The following is a 23473-nucleotide window of genomic DNA, read 5'->3' as shown; positions in this document are numbered from 1 at the left end:
ATTCCTCAGTGAGCATTTACTCTCTATTTCTAGTATTTGAGAAAAATTTTTATTTACTAATCACTTATCAATAAAGAAAATATTTTAAACTTGGTTTTCAATAACGTGATAGTAAACAACTCAATCTAAGAAAAAATAAAATACACGTATGGAAAATATAAATCAATATTAAACATTAACAAAAATGTAAAGTTGTGGATTACACTATTCTCTGGTGAGGCTGATCTAACACTGAAAAAACAACCACTGCAAAACTATCAAAATAAATTTGCCTTATCAAATTAAACATAACATGTTTATGCATTAAAGCGTCAGATGTCTACAAATCATATACCAGCTAACTAATTATCTAGACATTTTAAAAGGTATGATACAAGTATAATATGTTTACATTTTTTTTTTAAACTCAGTTAATATTAACTAGGTATACACAATGAGATCACCTGTGGAGCTTTTATAAAAACCAGGTAAGTCTGGGATGATTTATCCGGAAGTGACTTCAATTCTAATGCACATCTATGGCTAAAAAACCACTGTGGCAAACGAACAAGAACCTCTTCCACTGAAAAGGCAGAAACTGGAACCCTTGTACAATGTTAATGGTGAGAATGCAAAATGATGTAGCCACTATGGAAAACAGTATGGAGGCTCCTCAAAAACATTAAAAATAGACCTATCATATGATCAGCAATCCTACTTCTAGGTATTTATCCAAAAGTACTGTAATCTCAAAGAGATATTAGCACTCCCATGTTCATTGCAGCACTATTCACAATAGTCAAATGTGGAAACAACCTAAATGTCCATCTACAAATGAAAGGATAAAGAAAATGAGAAATACATGTATCATGGAATATTATTCAGTCAAAAAAGAAGGAAATCTTGCAATATATGACAACATGGATGAACAGTGAGGACATTTTGCTAAGTGAAATAAGCCAGTCATAGATGGACAAATACTGCATGATTCTACATATATGAGGTATCTAAAATAGACTCATAGAAGCAAAGAACAAAATGATGGTTGCCAGGGGCTGGGGGAGGGGGAAATGGGGAGTTGCTAATCAACATGTATAAATGTTCACGTTGATTAGCACTTATTTACACAAGATAAATAAATTCTAGAGATCTGCTGCACAATATGCCTATAGATAATAATACTGTATTTGTACATGAAAAAAATCTTACCACAATTAAAAAAAGCAAAAAGAGAAAGGAAAAAGATCAGGAAATGGCCGCCTTCTCAGTAATCTATTAAAAAATAGGACAGAAATGAAAATGGTCTGTATGTCTTATGAGTTATGTTTCCTCTTTATAGACATAACTTTTAATTATTATGATGGCAAAGCGCTTCTGCAACTGAAGTGTAGTTATTTGACTTGATAAAGAAGAAATCAGGAAGCAACAGTTAGCGGGCAAATTCCAAAGTTTTACTTTTTAGAGGCTACGAAGTAATAACATAAATAGAAGGAAGTCCTAACTTTCAGATGACTTATTTCTCGTTAGGAATTGCTTTCTGGTCTTTATCCACACTCTAGCTCACATTCCAGTCATTCCTTTATGTCACTGGTCTTGTGTTCTGATAATGCCAATATGATCTGTGGCAACTTCATATCACCCTTATAAAATATGGGTCAAGATCATAAAAAATATGGCCAATACATATAACTCTAATATCTGGCTCCAATTATAAAATTGTATTGAGATTCTGGACTTTTGACATGACAGTGTAAGAAGTTCTGTTTACTTACTCCTCAGGGAAACTGGTGAAAATTATACATATAATTACATATATAAAGTTCTGGCAGTCTCTGGAAATGGCCCTAAGAGCAAATGGCAAATAAAGAAACATCTACTCGGACTTCTCTGGTGGTGCAGCGGTTAAGAATCTGCCTGCCAATGCAGGGAAAATGGGTTCGATCCCTGGTCCGGGAAGATCCCACATGCCGCAGAGCAACTAAGCCCATGCACCACAGCTACTGAGCCTGTGCTCTAGAGCCCGTGAGCCACAACTACTGAGCCCACGTGCCACGACTAATGAAGCTTGCGTGCCTAGAGCCCATGTTCCGCAACAAGAGAAGCCACCGCAATGAAGAGTAGCCCCCATTCGCTGCAGCTAGAGAAAGTCTGCGTGCAGCAATGAAGACCCAATGCAGCCAAAAATAAATAAACGAACAAACAAATAAATTAATTAATTTTAAAAAAGACAGAGAAACATCTATTCAGGAAAATGTACAACAATTCAGTAAGAGAGGCAAGAGTTTGTAGTATCTGAACCAAGACTTCCTCTACCCTCATTCCTCAGAGAACCTTGCAGGGTTGGTAGGGTGGGGGGCAGTTAGCCCAGACAGCCAAGAACACAGGGCTCCCTACCCCTCTGACCTCTAAAATGTCAGGCTTCACTGGGGGAAAACACAGGCAACAGTAAACTGCCTGCAAGACAGACCTGATATGTCAGATTTAACAAAAAAAGATTTCAAAGTAGCCATTCTGAATTTGTTCACAGAACTAAAGGAAAGTATATTTAAAAAGTAAAGGGGGGGTATGATTACAATGTGCACCAATAGGGAGTATCCTAAAAGACACAGGAATTATAAAAGAAACCAAACGGAAACTCTGGATTTGAAAAGTACAATAGTTAAAATAAAAATTTTACTAGAGGGACTCAATAGTCCATTTGAACTGACAGAAGAAAAAAATAGTTAAACCTGAAGAGAGAAGTATTGTTTAAAAAATGAAGGCAAAGTAAAGACCTTCCCATATAAACAAAAACTAAGAGAATTTGTTGCTAGCAGACCCACCATATAAGAAATTGTACTGCAAGTTCTTCAAGCTGAAAGCAAGTGACCCCAGATGGTAATATGAATCCACACAAAGAGCACTGGTAAAGGTAATTATATGATTATAAAAAACATTATAAATGCCTATTTTTTTCCTTATTGCTTTTCTTAACTGATTTAAAAAGCAATTGTATAAAATAATGTGTATGTAATGTATTGTTGGGCCTATTACATAGAGAAATGTAATGTATGTGAAATACATTGCCAATAACTACACAAAGAGTGGGTGAGAGCAAAGCTGTAACAGGCTAAGAAAATAATGGCAAATGGTAGTAAAGCAATAATTATAACAGCGTATTGTTAGATCTACATCGTTAATTATATGTAATATATATTATAATACCACAAAAGGGAGGGAGTGAATAGAGCCACAGAGGAGTAACATTTCTACATATCACTAGAATTCTGGTATAAATCTGAAGCTAATTCTGTGATGATGTATGTGGCAAACCTAAAAATAATCATTAATAAAGTAACTTAAAATGCTGCATTAGAAAATTATTCACTCAGTGCAAAAAAAAGGAGGAACAGAGGAACAACAAAAAAGACATGAGACAAATAGAATTGCAGTGAAATTTATAACATAACTGCTATGAAATGTAAGAAGATCAGTAATACTTACTTCTCAAACCACAGAGTGAGATTAGTGGTATGCCGGATCATTTTCAGAAGATTAGGAGAATTAATTTCTTTGTCTTCCTTTGTCCACACACTTCCAACTAATTCTGATGGCTGTACAGCTCTAAAATCATCAAGACATAATTCTATGTGATACTTTTCCCTCTAGTATACTGTTTTATTAAGTAAATGAGGTAAAAGGTTTATGAAAACAAGAACAAAAACATTATAATTTTGCATTGTTTTCTATAGATTTAAAAAAACTTTGTATGCATGTACCTGTGTACTTTTTTTTTTTACTGCTTTATAGTACCATTTTGCTTTGGGCAAGGTTGGGATTTCTTCATAGTATCTTTCCCAGCACTTATAAATATTATCTAACAAATTAGGGTGAGAAAGTAGTTTGGGATAATTCTTTTAAATAAATGATAATGTTATAATAATCAGTCCAATGAGGGTATAGTAATCACTGCATTCATAAATCTTTTTTTTTTTTTCCCCTCCTAAAGGAGGGGGAAAAAAACCCTCCTGGGAAGGGTACTGGGAAAGAAATAAAATACATTCTAACACTGATTTTGGAAACAGTGATGGTTTTTGGTGGGAGATCTATAAATTTAGTTCCTTTTTTCATTTAGTTTTTACAAAATTAAATAGTTTGAAATCTAAATAGTCCAAATTTAAAACTAGAAACAGACATTTTTTTGAGATAGTAATTATATCAATGTAGGAAAACTATAAAAGGCTAAATGGCAATGACTTAAGTTCTCAATGACAATGGCAGTAGCTAACTCATTGAGCCCTTACTCTGTGCTGGGCAATGTGCTACATGCTGTAAATATATGGACTATTTTAAACCTTGCACAACAGCTCCAGGAGTAGGTACCATCATTAGCCCCATTTTACTCTTGAGGAAACTAAGCAGCAGAGGGATAAAAGTTACACCAGAAGGTTAAAGTTGCCCAAGGATACCAAGCCAACAATTAGTAAAGCCAGGATCTGAACTTAACTTTACCAACTAGGGGTGACTGCAGAAAGAGAGACGCTGTAAATCCAGATAGAGAAAAGAGGATGAGGGAGTGAAAGAGGAGCCTTCCATACATCAGGCCTTATTACAAAACTTCACGTACTATCTCATTTATGTCTTATAACAATCCTACATGGCAGGGATCAGCATTTCATTTTAAAAGTTAACTCATTTGAAAGGATTTTTCAGCTTGAACATCAAATTACATACCGATATAGATCTGATTCAAGTAAAGTGAGTTGTCGAGCAATTTCTATTGGGTGTAAGGTGAGCAGGTCAAAAGTCTCTATGTGCCCAGGTCTGCTTATATGCCACTCAACTGTAGGGGGTGAACTCTGAAATGTAATATTATGACCTGGTCCATTGTCTCTTGCAATTTTTTTCCTTTGGATTATTTTAGTGATGGATTCAACCCACTTTTTCATCGCTTTACCTGAAATAACATTACATTAAAAATAACGTTTAAACATTTTAGTCAATATTTTATTTTTAAAAAAATAGTTTAAAATCGTATAAGTGATACCTGAATATATCTTTGCTATAAAAAGTTCAAATGATCAAAATTAAAAAATGAAGTTCCCTTTTTACCGTTTCCCTTTTTCAGTTTTCTTCAAGTGGATAACCACTGTTAATAGTTTGGTATATATTCTTTCATATCCTTTTTAAATAAGAGAAAGTAATTTATTTGTAGAAACTTTTCACCTCTATTGTTCTAAACTTCAGTTCAAAATATTATTTTATAATCCTCTCCAAAAAAGATATATCGTACACAAATAAGATTTATAATGATAGAACATACAACATTAGCTGTTAATCTAACAAACTTTGCATTTTATAAACCAAACAGTGCAGAGGACTCCTTCATTTTGTGTGAGCTTTCGATGTGGCTTCGTTCTGTACTATGCATGAAAGTACTATTATTTAACACTTTATATTTTGATTCTCATTTAAAGTGTATGATGGAAATAGAAACAAGTTTGTCTAGGACATCCTTAGACCTATACAATCAAAGTATCTTTAAAACTAGAAGGGGAACTGGAGATCATCAAGCCTAGCTCCTCATGTTACTGAAAAGGAAACTGAAGTCTAAAGAATCAAAATGATTTTGCCAGAGTCATTTATCTAGTGAGTGGCAGTGTTTGGAAGAGAACTCTTGTTTCTCGGCTCTCAGGTTCAGTATGCTCTGCTGCCTCTCTGATATGTTATGCACTATTCACCTAACCGTGTCCCAGTCAACCTCCATCGTGGTGTTATAATGGCACAACAGTTCCTAATTGTCCTTTGGTACACATATTTTCAGATGTGTTAAGACAGCATAAATTGAGACCTTTTTCTATCCAATTCCAAAATATCAGTAAGTTGATTTACTAAATGAAAATTCATTGGATCAACAGGATGATTATTAAACAATTTGTAGGTCAAAACTGGCAAAAAATTTTAACTTTTCCAATTGGTTATGCTGGCATTATTACAAATACCTCTTAACTACACTGAGCAGTAGTGATGTCAGTTGATAGTTACCATATTGGTACTTTTATTACACATAAAACTAAGGCACTTAAAAAAAAATACCTCTTACTGTTCCAATAAATTCCTCCATTCGCTGCAAAAGATCTGCATCTCTTTCAAAATCGTAGAAGTGGTGCTCTACCCAGTGCCGACATACATTTAATACTCTATGGCATTAACACAGAAGAAGAATCAAATTACATGGGAACTCGGACATAAACATTTATCACAATGAGTGGTATAAATGAAAACAGAGTAACTCTTACCAAATTAAATACAGCTGACCCTTGAATAACAGGGTTTGAACTGCACGGCTCCACTTATACTTGGATTTTTTTTTTTCCCACTAAATCTATACCACAGTACTATACCCTAGGCAGGTGGTTCAATCTGTGGATACAGAACCACAGATTCAGAGGGCTGACTGTGGATTTTCTACTGTGCCAAGGGTCAGTGTCCTTAACCCCCACATTGTTCAAGGGTCAACTTTAATCTTATAAGTGGCCTACCACTTTCAAAATTCTATGTTAATTAAGACTTATACAGTAATTTCTGATAACTCCTCTTTACTTCATTCATTTTACATGTTACTTCCTCCTTGCTTGGGAAACATCCTTATTTAACTCTGAAACAAAAATTCAACAAAAGCTTATTTACTTCAGTTACTTATTTAATGCTTACCGCAGTTGTACAGGCTGTATATATTCTTTTCTAAACCTTTTTAGTTCTGCACTCAAGGGCTGATCTCCATTCTCTATAGCTATGCGATCAGCTTCTGTTGGCTCAGGCTCTGGAATTTCAAACCTAACATAAAACAGAACAAACTAATGAAAAGATCAATGATATCAAATTATGCAAACAGAAAACTACAAATCTTTTCACTAGTCAGCACAATCGAGAGCACTGGAAAAAATACTAAGGATATACACATCAGTGAAAACAAGTGAGGATTCTATAATGTAAAGACTAATGATTTAATTTTTTAAGAGGAAATTAATACTTGCCAATATAAATAAAACCAACTAGAAACATAATAAAGAACACATGCAAAGTCTAAAAATAAGTGTGATTATAAAGTTAAGGGAATGATATTCATTTTTGGCTTGTGTAATTACTCTAAATCAGCCAACATAAAACTTTTTAAGGGTAAGTTCTGAAAAGCTGACTGCTCTTTGGGTACATGAAACACTTTTCTTGATTACAGTACTTGTTCACTCTATTTTCCTCAACATGTGGTGTATTTGAAAAATTCTGTTTAGAACATTTAAATCATTAAAATTTGAATTTCCAGAGCCTAAATTCTACATTTTTATAGTCTTTAACTTGATTAATTCTGTAAATTTGAAATTTCACATACTGAGTTTCCATGTAAAAAAGTCTGCCTATTTTTGTATTTAAATAATCAAAGCTAACATATTATAAAATAAATGGTCATCCAAGAGATTTTCTTCTTAAGGCATTCATGAACGACAACTTAAAGCTCATTCAATATATGTCCATATCTTAGCTCAATCTCATTAAAAAAAAGAACAAAGAATTTAAACATTTTAAATTGACAGACCTTTCTATTATAAGACTCAGTAGTTCTTGAGGTTTACAAAAGGATCTATATGTTGTAAGAAATGTCCGAACAAAATTGGGATCTATGAAGAAAAAGGAAAAATATCTTATTAAAATCTTTTATTCAGAATGATTAAAACTATTATTTACATTTTCAAAAGAGATTAAATAGTCAATTTTAAAAGTCCCAAAATGTTTTGACCACACAGAATGCTTTGGACTTTGAAATCAACTGCTAACTTTAGTTTCTTCCTAAATTAGTGGCAAAATCATTGATACTAAAATTTTACATCAACTTATTTCTTGACCTCTGCACACTCTGACTAGCTGATATTAAACTCATTATTGGCCACAGGAATACAAAGGGAAGAAAGGCAGAGCATAAAAGCAAGCTTCCATGTGCTATGTGGATCTCAGAACATCACCAGTTGGTTTATCTCCCTTGTAAACAGAAAGGCCACAGCAATAACCCATTACTTTTCCTGCTCTTCAGACTAGTTTATCTGGATTAGTTATCTGGATTTCTTTAAATCATGTTAATAGAGCATAGGACTGGAAATTGGATCTCATAATGTTGTAGATTAAGTTAAATAGTTTCTAAATGGTTTTATGTGCTAAAAGTCTTAATTAAAACTGCTAAAAGATGCTTATAAATACCTATGTTATTAAAACTATTAAATGTGTAAGAATATGTTGATTTGGCTCTATTCACAACTTTTAATTACTTTCATTGCAAGTAGACGCAATGAGAGCTCAATCATAAGAGCGGGGGTCTTCAACTCCTTCCATGAAAGGATTTGCTTTTCATTCATACTTCATGAAGTAAAGCAGGAAGCTGACTGAGTGTGATCACCTCTCCAGGCCTGCCTACTTGAGTCTCTCCTTGACAGTACTCCCAGAGTTGTGGAGAAAGGCTGCTGTCATCAGCACAAGAGACCTGGGCTATCATCTGCATAAAGGGAGTTGGGGGTGGCGGGAGACATCTTCCCATAATGGGGAATAAAAAAAACACTCACCACTCACTGTAACTCAAATTTCATCAAGGTCCACATTTAGTTGTAAGAGTCTTTAAAAAGGACGAGGGGAGAATTCATTAACTTGAGTGTTTTTATTGGGAGTATCCTTTTCCTGCTTCACATCACTAAGGAATGGTAAGCTATAATTTAATGATAAATTTATTGAGAGTAGCAACTACCTTTATTTTTGTTAGGCTACACACTATGGATTCTTTATAAGAAATACAATGTCTGTTATTAGCATAGGATTTAGCAAGAATCAAATTCATTTGCATGGAAAATCTCTATTTAGTCTGATTCTGTCTAAGAATCACCCTAAATTGAGCCTTAAAATAAAATAACTATGTTAACTTCCCCCCCGCCCGCCAAAATCAAATTCATGGATTTATCATAAAATAGAAATCTCTTTCCCATCTATTGGTATATGTGGTCATCAAGATAATGAATTGATTTAAATATCAGACAACCTTGAATTTAAGATTATAATAAATTTTTAAGTTAAAGAAAAATTTACATAATAAAAATATATTGGTTTTAAATGGCCCTCTTCTCCTTTAGCTTCATACCTTCTGAGGCTAGAGTGGGTTACTGATAAAAGTGATTTAAATAGATACAATCCTTTAGTAATTTCCTCTTTGTTGGTATTTTATTGTTTGTCTTCAGTTACAGAGTTCCTCAAACGTTAAAGACTAATGTCTCAACCAGAAGAAAAGATTTTAAAACAGAAGGCTGTACAAGATTTTAAAACAGAGATTTATATCGGTTTCATCACAATCCTCCCTTTCAAGAATCTTCTTCCTGTTCTGCAAATCTATATGTAAAGGTGAGGCTACTCAAACATCATGTACTTAGGAAGCAAAAGCAGTGGCCACTGTAGAGATGCTGAGCTGTCACTGTTGGAGAGGCCAGACCCTTAGTACAGAATGCTCCAAATATCCCTGAGCTGTGTTCCAAAATTAAGGGTAACCTCTCCCTTTTTTAAAAGAAAAGTTTATTTTAGTCTAAAAGTCTAAAATCAATATCCAGATCCATTTCTTCTCAAATGCCACCTAAGTCAGGCTAAAAAGTTGTGGGATATCAAAGATACTTTTAAGTTGAAAAACAATAAAAGCAAGTTCTAAGTGAATTAAAGTATGTTTTAAGAAAACTGGCTATTTTTAAAGGCAAACTATTTTAAAACAGCCTTTTCATCTTATACCAAAACTTCTGGCCATTTCAGTGCTTTACTAACTGATGACAATGCTGGGAAAGTCATGATGTGCCTCAGTGCCACATCAGTCAAAAGGGATCACATCAATTCCTGATGTCTGTTACGTAATGAATTCAAAGAGCATTCACATAATTCATTCCATATGATTTCTGTGAAGTGAGCAGGGCGGCTGCTGTTTTTCCCTTTCTACATATGACAGAAGTAACTAAGAGTTATCTAAAGTCACACAATAGAGTGAAAGAGATGGAACCAGAATCTAGATCGTGTGATTTCTGATTTACTGCTTTTTTCTGCCATATCACCTGACCTCCCTGGATTAAAGGATCTGTTAAGGTTTCCAAAGCTGTGAGAGCTAAATATAAAGAATGAATCCATGAGTTACATAATCACTGTAGAAATTCACATGAATGATTAATTCAGAATGAAGCTGTAAACTGCTAATCTTGGTTAAAGGCACTAAAGTCATTGAGAAATTAGCAGTCTAATTGTGATTCTGTAATTCTTGTTAAGCCTTCTTCCAGATTTTAGGAAGTAGCAGCTGTACCTTCCTGTACACTATTCAGAAGAGGAGTTTCTGAAGCTGGCGGTGCAATAAACACTCCCACAATCATCACTGTTGTATTAACTTCTAAAGTGACTCAAGTTTAAGTTGTTTTTAGCTTGATTAGAAATTAGAGCAGTCTTGCCAACAGAAAAAACCAGAAGCTAAAAATAAACCAAGAAAAAGTGGCAAGAGTTTAAGTACTTTCAAAAAACATCTTAAAGGCTGCATATATTCCCAGGCTTGTATTAATCTAGTTTCTAAAGCAGTGGGAAATTGCTAATGAATGAAAAACTTACATTAAGAGAGGACATAACATCTATATTTGAAATTTTGCACAAAATTCCATATTCCAGAAGCTATTTTTATTTCTATTGATTTCTCCATTTCAGTGATAGTGACACATATGTCACACTAATCACTGGAAACCTTTATCTTATTGATGATACAAAGGACTAAAATACTTAGATATTTTAAAAGTATCCGTCAATAAGGACAGGTTATATAATTTTATAGGAAAACAAAGTACCTACTTACATTTATCAGACAATGATAATAGCTAAGTTTTACACTGCCTCTGTTATCCACCTGTATTATAAAGTGATGTTTCAGAGACAGATGGAAGGCAAATGCGTTAAAAATATAAAAGCCAGGCTGATTTGGTTTTAAAACATAAGCACAAATATTTGTGGAGAAACTGAAAATCAACTATTTCGATATTCTCCTCTTTCTGTTTATTGCTAGTGGATGTAATTCCACAAACCTCTTTCTCAAACACAACCCCTAATGGATTTCAATACGAGCAATGGCAAAAACATCCTCTGTGGTTTTTCTTCTTCACCATTTTAGGTAACACTCTTTTCTACCCTCAAAGCCCTGGACTCAGATGTCCACCATGTTCACTAGCTGCTCCGCCTCCGTCTACCCAACCTCTCTGTGTGTACAAGTACCTGCCAACTCTACCATCAAGTCCCCGGTCTCGGCCCAGGCTATTTCAAATATGAGCCGTGTTTTCTATTTTCTGCTGGCCTTCTAGCTGCCTGTCTCCCTCATTCTAAAGCTATTTTCTTTGATAATATTTTATTGTACAATTCTTCAAAATCTTAGGAAATCAGAGTATATTTACATTAATGTTCAGAATACAGCATACTAGATTCGAGGTGATAAATTTAATCCTTTTTTAACACATTTTTATTGGCAAGGTCAATAAATTTATGAAATATTTGTTACATAGAGTTATTTATGTAAATACCCCTCCCCCAACCACCATAGTGAAACACCGTTAATCAGGATGTCTGTTCATGTGATAATTCTCCCTTTAATACAGCCATTTAAAACGCTACAAGAAACAATAAGCTCCTCAACAAGGATTTATAAACAATCACTCTTGAATTCCTTAAAAAAGGAAACAGACGCTATGCTGACGCACACACACTTAAAAAAAAAAATCAGAGAGTTTAAAAATAGAACAGCACTGCCCTATAGATCAAAAATTCGTTCAAAAGATTTTTTTAAAAGTTAAAACACCAGAACTGAGCTTATACAGGACACAAACTCCAAAGAAATCTAACGCAGTTTTTTGCAAATTTTCTATATGAGGGCATAAAATAGCAGTAAATACTTTAAAGAAAAATATCAACTGGCTTAAATTTTTTCAATACCATTTTCTTTAAAAGAGAAATTCACCATGCATGGGAAACACCTTTTCCCCACAATTCAGTATGAAAAGCTTTTATTTCCATATAATGTCAGTTCTGAAAGACTCCTACCACAAAGTCATCTCATTTCTCTAAGAGAGACTATCAAAACCAGACATACCATATTTCTTCACCCATGTTGTTTTAAAGTCTCAATAATTAATTTGTACTAAATTATTTCCTATAACTCTGTAACAGAAGTGAAATTCCTACTTTCATCTTCTGCTTTTTATGTATATTGCTTTGTGCTTTCTTACTGTAGGTAAAAGTCTCTTCACATCCTTACCAGATGCAGAATGATCCACTTGACTAGACAATTTCCCCCCACACCATTTCAGATGAATTCTGAAGTTTTGATGTAGTTAACTAATTATTGTATGTCTAGAAACACTGGACCTGAGGCACTATAAATTAGATCCCACATAAAACCCTGTTGCAATTCTTTTGAGCAACAGTTAAGCACCTTCTAATTCACCTACATTTACAGAGCAAACACCACCAATAGACTGACTGGATTTTGTTAAAAACTAAAATTATAATGACCAACATCTAAATACAAACTAAAATCTATGCATTAAAATAGAAGTTATCTATAGTCAGAATTTATTACCTATTTCAGTAAGAAAAATAACAGTACTCTGACTATATCTTCATAGTAGACCTGTGTTTGCCCAGAAGTGAACAAACTGTGTATATTACTAGCAATTCAAACCAAGCAAGTAATTCTCTTTATTTTTACTATTCAATATACATAATAAAAATTATATTCTAAAAATGAAAAAATTCATGAGTCAGTGTAACATGGTATCAAGTATACTCTATTTCAAGAGTCAAGAAACCTAATTTCTAGTCCTCTTTCTGCAATTAACTGGTATGATTTCTGGCAAATCACAAACTTCAGGGGCCTTGGGTTTTGGTCTATAAAGTGAAGGATTGATCATCTAAGATCTATAGCTCTGTTTCATAAATTACTGTTAAAACACTTGAGTGATCAAGCTGGTTGAAGCCACAATGAAGTCTGAATTAAGTAAGGTTAAACAAGTTTTCTTTTATGATAATGTCTGAAAGTAGTGCTTATTAGTTATTGGATTTTTCTCATTTATTACAGCCAATGTTTCTTATTATAATTCTATACAATGTAATAAAAATATGCAAGTTAAATTTTAGTTTTTGTTTCAGTGTAAGCCACAACTTGCACTGTATGTTCTCTGATAAAATACCTATCAACCAACTGAACCAAAATTAAATAGAGCAGACCAACAGTTCTTTAAACAAATAGCTGATCTATTATCATTGTAGTGAGGACCAAGAGTCCATCTGAGCTGGAAAAGACCTTAAAAAAATAGCTGCTTTCATGTTTTACAAGTTCATACATGGTCTATTAAAAACACATTCTATATTGCCAGTAATACATTCAGTCACAGACCTTACAGAAGTCAAATAAGCTAATAATTAATACTTATTAATTATTTACCGTACCGTGTGTACGGTAAATCACAATTCATGAAAGCTGCTTACGGGTTTTAGTTACACTAGTAATATATTTATGACGTAAATTAAAATATTCAATTAAGCTTCAAAATAAGATAGGAAAGAAAAATGTCAAAAAGCTTAGCTACAACACTTCTGAACCCAACAGTGGCTTTTTATTCCTCAAGAAATTAATGAAAGGAATTTTAAAAAAAACTTTAACATTTTAAAAAAGTAAAAAATCTTGTCAATTTAAATTTGAATACACCTAACTTTGCAAAGTTCTATAAATTAAGTGTTTTATATTAACTAGAAATAAAACCATTTAAGTTATTCTATTCAAAAGCTAAAAATTAATGTAAATGAGAGCAACTATCAAAAGTAACTAATAAAACACCATAGCAAAAGTACTGTGTCTACAGACTTAGCTAGCATTGTGTACGTTAAGGAGAAAAGACTGCCAAGACTAAAGAAAAACTATCAAGCTATGCTTGTTCTAGTTTTGCTTGTTTTGAAGTTTCCTCATTCAAAAAATAAAAGGCACAGTCCCCTGAAAAAAAAATATTTACTTGTAGTTCTGTAACTGCTTATTAATAATCATAAGTCAGTTCTGTGAAATAAAGCAAGCAGTAAAGAAAATTTTTATCATTAACAATAGGAGCTTTAAAGAAACAATTATATTAAAAATTTTGAAATTTGAAAATATTTTCCAAATCAAATACCACTGACTTGTGATAGTAAACACTAGCAAGTCTTCTTTAGCACCTGCCACTTGTATTGCTCTACAGAAAGAAAAAAAAAACAACTTCTGCCTCACATAGATAAGAATCTAAGGATTAATTCTACTCTAAATAGTCTAAGAACCCAAAACAAAGGTACTTAAAACGATGAACAGTTTAGAATGTTTATGATAAAAAGTTCTGTGAATCTTCCAAGACACAAAAATCAGAATAATGTGGCAAGAAGAATAACCTGAACCTTTATAACCTTAAAAATTCCTGCAGAAGTAGCAAAGAAATAACAATTTTGCAACTACAAATTTCAGGTAATGAATAAAAACATTTTTTTAAGCTGTATTCTAGATCTTAAAGAAGCTGATGGTCATCAACTAAATAAACAGGTCATATTAATTACGGAAAATTGTACCTCTCAAAATAAGTTTCATATGTAAAAAAAGATGACAGAATAATCTATTTTTCATGTAGAATCCTCGGCAGCTTATTTAAATTTTCTGTGCTTTGATCTGTTTTTTATTTTTGGGTCAGTAAAATGAATATACTGACTACAGAAGTTTCTAGGTGAAAAATCAATAGTAAAATTGGAATCCCAGAGTCTTCTTTCATTATATTCAACATGTTTCAGTTACTGCCTGCTACTACCAAATGATATACACTTAAAGGGCCCAAACTGCTTTTAAAATTAGCCTACGGAAAACACTATTATTTCACTATGGAAAAGACTAGCAAAAGAACTACCAGATTCAACTGGTGCCAGAATAGTTTCCAGAGAAAACTGAGAACCCATTTGAAGGACTTTCAAAACTGGAGAAATTTCCCCAGAAACACACATATCCTAGAGATAGAAATATATTTAAGCAAAAAGTTTGGGGATGGAAGTTAACTTACACATTCAACTATTTAAGAATAGCACTTATAAGAGCTGTGTTTGATTTTATATGTCTTTGTAATAAAAGCATTCTTTGAAAATAAGTTTATATTTATCAAGAGCTTTCACATATTTCATTTATTCTTTCCAACAATATTCTAAGACAGCTGTTGTGATGTTGATTTTTGAGATGAAAACTAAGGTTCTAAAACCTTAAGGAACTGTGATAGAGTGAAGGTGTGAATCTAACAGTGAGTGCTCTTTCCACAGTATTTTACAATCGTCAAATTTCCTACTATGTAGGGAAGTTGAAGAACACTGGATTATCATGTTACTTTATTAGAAGAAATAAAATTACTTTAAAAAAATCGATCATTATATTTGTTTCTTACTCTCAAACACGATATTTGATGCAGCCCATTTAAAGACAAACATGTCTCAACCCCCTAGGAATCCTCCAAACACCTATGTTTGTCTCTAAAAATTGCGCTAAGGTGAAACTGTTCTCTAAATAAGATCAGTTGTAAAAAGCAAAAAATACTGAAAACTTAAATGACTCCCAGGATTGCTAAATTTAATAAATTTTAGGAATGGAAATTAAGAAAAAGCAATGCTGTATATATAATGTACTACCAGCACAATTTTGGTAATGGATATCAATTAGAATTTTTACTCATTTTATAATCTCAGTAATGAAAAAGAAAGAAAAAAAAGAGGTAAAGGAGTAAAAAGATTTTTAGACCCTAATGATGATTGATTTATCACTACTTTTAGTCTTGTTTCTGCCACTGTCTAAATTTAGCCCAGTAACTTTATTTATAACTCTGGTTGCAAAGTTAAAAGTAACATATGTAAATGTGGTAGAAAGATTATAAAATTTCAAAGAAATATAAAGTGACGGTATTTTTAGTCAAAGGAAAATCAACTCTGATAATGCGGAGGTCTTTTGCTGTCAGTTTGCTTTCTATTTTAGGCATAATGACCTGTGCAGCAAAGAAAAATCAGCTTGAAGCAGAATAGAAGTGACAGGCAAGTTCATGCTTCTTACCTGCGTACATATGGTATGTGAGCCTCTCTATAAGTTTAATAACAGTTCCTGCTTTGATAATTGGAATTCCAGCTTTGGGCTGCACGTTTTCTTCAAATATGATATTTTCTTCAGAGTCAGGCTCTGCAAATCTATAAACATCAGCACTAGGGAGCCTCATCTGCTCCTCCTTTTCTTCCTGTAGCATTGTCACATCAAGCATCCTTTCCAGTGTACTCCGGTACTGTAAAGATATCAATGCTGCCATCCAATTGTTTTTCTCTTCAGCTGACTTGGCAGAAAATATAACGCTATTTTCATCTTTTAAAATTATCTCAAAAGCATGCTTGTACTCATTGGTGTCATCTTTGTCATTAATTTGTACCTTTCTCATAAAAAACTTTTCTTTAAGACGATACTCTGCATTGCTAGCACCAGGAAGTCTTGGCTGCCCATGATTTGATTTACAGCAAATCATTAAGCCATCAAAGAGAAATATGTGTCTCTCATGTTTGGCTCCTACACGTGTAAGAGTTCCTTCCATTATAAACTCATTGCAACACTGTCCAATGTCTTTTCCCTCCCAACCATCAATATTCTTCTGAATCTCGTTCATTTTCTTGATTGCTAGTTGTTTCCCCTTCATTTGCTGACTATAAAACCGACATGCAGATTCACTAGGATAAAGGAAAAAACATGGTTAGTACAAAGATGACAGGAAATCTACAATTCATGTAAATAAATGACAGTGCAAAAGTATATTTTAAAAAGTTGCACTGAGAAGGTTTTCACTATTTCTCCAAATATATTAGTGTTACAAAATTGCACAGTTTTGGAAACTAAAGCAACACAGTGGAGACATTTTTTTAGTGCTCTAAAAAGAACAACTGACTATTGACAAAATTCTACCCTATAAATTTAGCTACAGAATGATTATTTCTACCATGGCTATGAAATATTTAGAATGACAAGTATTAAAAAGTAGCCCAATATAGTGAAAGAAAAGAAAGATTAAAAAATTTATCTAGAAATGCTTAAGTAGATAATACCTAAAGTTAAAAACCACGTATATATTATAATTAGGAAACTGGAAGCATATTATCTGAATTAATGCCTTGAGTTACATAATCCCTAAAATAAAAGACACTACTAATTTTACTTTGACAGAACAATGATGTTGACATAAATCTACCCAATACATTTTGCTCTATCTCTCCTTTAGCTTACCAGTTGACTCTCAGGAGGTCTTGTCTGGGAGTATGCAAGGAAAATGCACAAATATGAAAGGTTTTTCAAACAATAACAAATTCTCTTGGCTTTGATGTCACTTCCTCTGAAAGACCAAGCTTGTCACTAAAAGTATTTTCTTCATTGTTTACTTGAGGAGGGAACTGGGATCCCTGAATTTATACCACAATATTCAGGGTGAAAAGGAGGATTATAAAAAAAGTGAAAATATTCACCTCAGTCTTCGTTTTGCAAGACTTTTAGAGCATATTTTTTCCATACCACTCTGAACATTAAGCAAAGCTGTTATTGCTTGTTTCAAACATTCCTTGTCTTCTTGATCTTCACTCTTTTCTTCTAACTGCTGCAAAGTAAAAAGTGACAAATCTGAATTAGCAGAACAGTTCTGGCCCCAAAAAATAATAATCCCATTTTTATTTAAGGATAAAGATAACATTGATTAACTCTTTCTACCACAATAAATAAAAATTTTAAACCTGTCATAAAATATATTTTATTTATTTATTTGGCTGTGCCAGGCGTGCATGCGGGATCTTAGTCCCCCGACCAGGGATCAAACCCGGGCCCCCTGCATTGGGAGCGTGGAGACTTAACCACTGGACCGCCAGGGAAGCCCCTATTATTCTTTTTAGAAGTCTTTTTCTTCCTTTATATTACTATCCATATCAACATGCAACCAAGTTTTCTACATTAAAAAAAACAAAAAATGTAGAAACAGTGTTAACAGAGATCACACCTTCTGACAGGCAGTAATGTGCAGCTTCTCAGATAAATATTACTGAAAGGAAATGAGGGACATAAATTATCTTTTTACTATCATAGGTCTTGGCACCACAGTAGACACACAGATGAGATTTTTTTTGAAGTGTGTAATTTGGTCTTAGATTTCTGATTCCCACATTACGGTTGTAAGCAATGGAATGCCGAGGAAGATAAATATACAGAGAAGGATGCAATATAGTGGAGAGGAAGTTGAAGACACAAAACCTAAGATCAAAATTTGACTCTACTTTCTGTGTGACCTTGGGGCAAATTACTTGACTTATGAGCCCCCCTTTTCCTATCTGTCAAATGAGGCTTATAAAACGCCTGCTTTGCCTATTTTATGGGATTGTTATTAAAAATGAAAGCACTTTGTAAATGGTAACATACAATATAGGTGCAAGTTGCTTTCCTTTGCAGTTCTACTACAGAATTAACATTGGTATCATGAAGAACTTTGTCAGTATTCACACGTTAAGATTTTGAGTAAAACTAGGAATATACACGTTAGTGAAACTCAAGCACATTTTCAATTAGTGGCTAAAGATGCCACATGTGCCAGACAGAAAGTCTGTACTTAATAAGAACTGAGTCATCAATAACTACTAATCATCAATGCAACTAGGTGGCGGTAATTCAAGCAAGCAGTTAACTGAGGTATGAGTGACAGTAAGTGACAATAATTCAGTAACCTTATAAATCTCTTTGTGGCCACCAAAAAGGAAAAGTTAAGAAATGACGTTTATTAATAGAGCTTTCATGCAACATTTAAGAACACTTACTCTCGGTCATAAAGGAAAAAGACTTGAGAAATAAAACCATAAAAAATAGTAATTTACAAAGGTTTACTTTTCAAAGAGCTTCATTATCCATTAGTACTTTAAGAACTTTGTTCTTGGAGAGGTATCTCTTAAAGAGTAATGATAAATTCCTTTTTTGCTTCAACTGATACAGGTTATACACACACATGCACACACATACACGCACACACGTGTATACTGATGACCTATGAAAAGTAAACATATTCTTACTCAATGCTCCAGACAATTTTTATAAAAATAATTTGCTTAAAATATCTTAATGCTCAAATATTCCAGAAGTAATAAATATATTGTAATATCTATTTAACAATCAGGTTTTATTATTCAGATTTCTTCTATCCATTATTTAAAACTCACTGAGGCATAATCTGTACTCTTTAGAAAAATATTCAGTCTCATTTGTATTAAATAAAACAAAAATCTATTCACATAATTTCCAACAAAAAAGGGTTGGGGGAGGGAGACAGTTGCTAAAGGATAAGAGACTTAAAAACAGCTACCTTACAAAAAATATGCAAATACCTTTTACTCATAGTATTTCTCTTCACCATGGCCAGCCAGATTAAAGAAAGCCAATGGCCAAGTGTTCATAAAGAAAGAAACTAGGTTTTTAGTTAATGGATGTTAATGGTAGGCTGAAGGCTGGACTCTGGGTAATCTCTAAAAGTATCTTCCATCTCTATGATTCTAAACTATTTATCTCTCATATGGCAGAATTTTTGGAGACAAATAAAATATTACCATAAACTTTATCAAGTTTAGGCTTCAAAGGCAGCAGACAATCTAACACTGAAAGCAATATTCAGTAAGAAAGGGCAAAATTCTAGATGGTTTAATAAAAGTACCACTAAAGAGTAAACTACTTCACTGAGTTGTTTCAGAATTTAATCACTCAATATTTAAGTCAATATGATACAAAGCAAAAAAAAAAAAGAGTTGACACTAACAACAGAATATTATTGAGTCCTTTACATTCTATCTTTTGATATTTTTAATATTATTAATTCAGGCAAACATACCTAAAGTCATACAAAACACAATTCTAACACATAAAAAGAACTCTGAAAGTAACAAATCCATTTAGACATGCATTTGATTTTCTATTCTAAAGATGTTTCAAGTTTCTGGGTCATTTATCTATCATTAACTATAGCATTTCACATACAGAATATACTGGTATCTCAAAAATATTTTTAATATATTTTAAAAGCACAAACCCAAAGTCTGTTTTAAAAACCATAAAACTTTACTGATGAAATAATTTTTAAATGTAATATTTACCTTCACAGCATTAGTCAAGCATCTAAAACAAATTTCAATGTAATAAATGACCTTCCTTATAAGCATTCTTTGCTTCTTTTACTTAACATAGCTGATTTAAACAGGGCATTGGTGCAGAATAATTCAAGCTAACCACCATCAAAGGGGTGGCTTATTGTTGCTACAGAAACAAAGCAATGGCAATTAGTATGTAAATGAGACTCCACAAAGCAGCATCCTCTTGTTACCAAAGTGATATTCAATACCATGCTTTTCATGGGTGCCTATTTAATAACACTATGTAACAGCAACAATTTAATTTTACAAATGCTGTTTACTAAATAGTTTAAAAAATTATCAAGTCGTGATATTACATTGCCGTATATGAGAATGTATTTAAACTTACCCAGAGCATCATATTCTAAAGCACAATGGTAAATCATACGATCTACAGAGATGATAAAATTCACGTTTTCAAAAGAAAGGAGCCACTTTTACCAGTAATTTTTTGTTTTTTTTGGGGGGGGTCCTTTCGAAATAAGTAGAAGGGGCAGTAGTCAATATGGTATATCGCATGCCCAAAGGAAACCCTGAGAGATAAATAGTATTAAATTTAAGAAGCTTTAAACTGGAAAAAGATAGGAGACAAATAAAACTCAAGATTGGTTTACACATAAAAAAATAAAGTGCTGTACCTGATGCAATGTATATAAGTTCAACTAATTCACAAACATATAATGGCTCCTCTCTTTAAAAACAAACTTGAATCCATATGTTTTTATTTCTAGAAATTAGTTTTCTCCAACAAGAAATACTATAGAATAAAGGAACTGCCATACTTGATGATGGAGGCAGGCAGGACCAGAACCCAGGATTTCCAACTCTCAGTCCTTTTCAATATACTACCCAAAGAACTGAAATGACTTGAAATACTTGTTTAGAAAATATTCACCAAATAAAACCTATTCCATTCAAATAGGTAAATTGCAATGCACAAGGATGACAAAATATATAATCAAGAAACATAGTATAACTAAATTGCTGTGTTGAACACCTGAAAGTTACACAATATTGTAAATCAACTGACTTCAATAAAAAAATTTTTTTAAAGAAATATACACTATAATTGTCTAAGATTTGGAACATAAAGCTAAAGATTTATCTTTATCTTAAATATTGTGTACATATATGAGTTCATCACAAAATGTGAGAACACAAGCAAAGATAGGAATCATGAAGTAAATTTCATAACTAGTTCCTTCCTTTCCCCCAAATGTTATTTTTTGAGTTAAAGTGATTTCATATATGCAGATAATTCTCCTAAAATATATAAAATTTCAACCAGTATGTGATATTAATGATATTAACAGAATTCGATCTTCTTTTACTTAACCCTTATTTTCCCCCCAAGACAAGCAAGGAGATGACCATTGCCAAGGTGGTATATAATACATGAAATAAATAGTGTAACACTATAAATAATCCATAATTGTAATTTAAATGAAACAATATCTTTATTAAATTAGCCAATGGCTGAAAATATAAAAGTGAAATCTTAAAATATAAATTATAACCTGACTTACAGTTCACTATTAGGAAATTAAAGCAAAATTCTCTAAGTTTTTGAGGAAAGTCATAAGTTTTATTGAGATAATTAAATGGTCTTTTGTATACTTTTAGAAACTATTTAGAATATTAATAGTAGCTGAATGAAACTCAAAAGGGCAGATCTACAGGGGAAGCCAGTGAAGTTCCAATCAGAATTAATTTAACAAACATTTAATTAACCATCCCTTATTTATAAGTAATGAAAATATGACAGTGAGCAAGCCAAATCTGGTCACTGCTGTTAGAGCTTAGAGTGTAAAAGAGAAGATGAATGACAAAGTGCTATAATGGGGAAAATACAGGGCACTCTGGAAATACACAGCAAGGGCCCCTGACTTAATAAAGGGAGAGATGATAGCAAGGAAGGCTTCCAGAAGGAAATGACTATAAGGTTCGAAGGATAAGAATGGTTTAGCTATGGGGAAACAGAGGTACAAAAAATGTATTAGGAAGAAGAAATAGCATGTGTAATCAAAGAGTTATTCAGGACCAAGGCTGAGAGAAACTGGCAGAAGAGTAGAACCTGGTGGCTGGGAAGGATTGGGGTGGGGAGAGGTGAGGAGTTAAGATGTTGGAGAAGTCAACCGGGACCAAGTCAGGGCTGCAAGCCTTATTAGGAACTTGAACATTAACCTGGGTCAATGCGGAGCCATTAAGGGTTTTAAGCTAATGACTAATGTGATCAAATTTGCATTTTAGAAAAATGGCTTTGGTTTGGTTACCTAGGAAACAGCAAATGTGGGGGGTGAGGATGGGAAAGGCAAGACTGAAGGGAGATGAGATGATCATGGCCCTCATAGAGTACTGAGAGGAAATGAACAGAAGATGAATCCAAAAGAAGATCCTTTTCACGAATGAAAAGGACTTACTTGGTGACGAAGTGGATGTGATGTGGAGAATGACAGAGAAGAGTTGAGGACTTCCAGGTTTCTATTCTGAGTAACCAGATGGATAGTAGGACCACTTCACTGAGTGAATGAGTGCAGAAAGAATAGTTTTGCTGGGAAAGATAAGGAGTTTTCAAGAAAGTGAACTTGGTTTGTTTACACAATAAAGAAGCAGAGTAGTTCAAAAGATAGTTGGACAATAAACAGTCTACATTTCCCCATTTCCTTTTTCATACCCCTCTCTTCATTGAATCTCTTTAATCCTATTGAGACCAGCAAAATTCCTGATTTTCTTCATGCTGCTAAAAGTAACCTTAGGTGTGACAGGTTTCTTACCTGATAGCAAAGGGGTCACTGCTTTTCTAGATAAACTTCATGAGTAAATGATAGGACGGGAGTGGGGGAGAAGGGTGTGATAGGGTTCAGGACACACTACTCCCCAATTTGGCACCTTGGCATACTGAATATTTTAAGTTGAAGGAGTTTGAGAACAGCAGGAGGGAGGGAGAAGGTCAGTGACCTCCCTGGTTCTGTTTTGTCAAGTTCCTTCAGTTTAAAATACTCAATATGCCAAGGTTCCTGTGTCATATAAAACTTACATTAAATAAATCTGTATGCTTTTCTCCTGTTAATTTTTGTCAGTTTCCTTTTCAGACCCAGCCAGAGACTCTAAGAGGGTTGAGGAAAAAACTTTCTCCCCTACAGGTACTTGGGAGCGGAAATAATTTGAAAACAAACAAACAAACAAAGCATATTTTAATAGAGAACAC

General features: G+C 33.3%; 1 protein-coding gene across 4 annotated transcripts in view; it reads right to left on the bottom strand.

Annotated features, from left to right (window-relative positions):
- Positions 1–23473, bottom strand: part of SOS1 (SOS Ras/Rac guanine nucleotide exchange factor 1) — a 152616-nt gene that overhangs the window by 25055 nt on the left and 104088 nt on the right. For all 4 annotated transcript variants that reach the window (XM_060026777.1, XM_060026778.1, XM_060026779.1 and 1 more), the window contains 7 exons: positions 17581–17708; positions 16139–16794; positions 7553–7634; positions 6673–6795; positions 6055–6158; positions 4693–4915; positions 3463–3582 (listed from right to left, as the gene is read on the bottom strand). In XM_060026777.1, the coding sequence (XP_059882760.1) occupies positions 3463–3582; positions 4693–4915; positions 6055–6158; positions 6673–6795; positions 7553–7634; positions 16139–16794; positions 17581–17708 (1436 nt within the window). The remainder of the gene's footprint in view (positions 1–3462; positions 3583–4692; positions 4916–6054; positions 6159–6672; positions 6796–7552; positions 7635–16138; positions 16795–17580; positions 17709–23473) is intronic.

This window comes from Delphinus delphis, chromosome 12 (assembly GCF_949987515.2).
Source record: "Delphinus delphis chromosome 12, mDelDel1.2, whole genome shotgun sequence".
Taxonomy (NCBI): Eukaryota; Metazoa; Chordata; class Mammalia; order Artiodactyla; family Delphinidae; genus Delphinus; species Delphinus delphis.
Note: the sequence above shows the minus strand (reverse complement) of the source record. Positions and strands in the feature narration are given on the sequence as shown.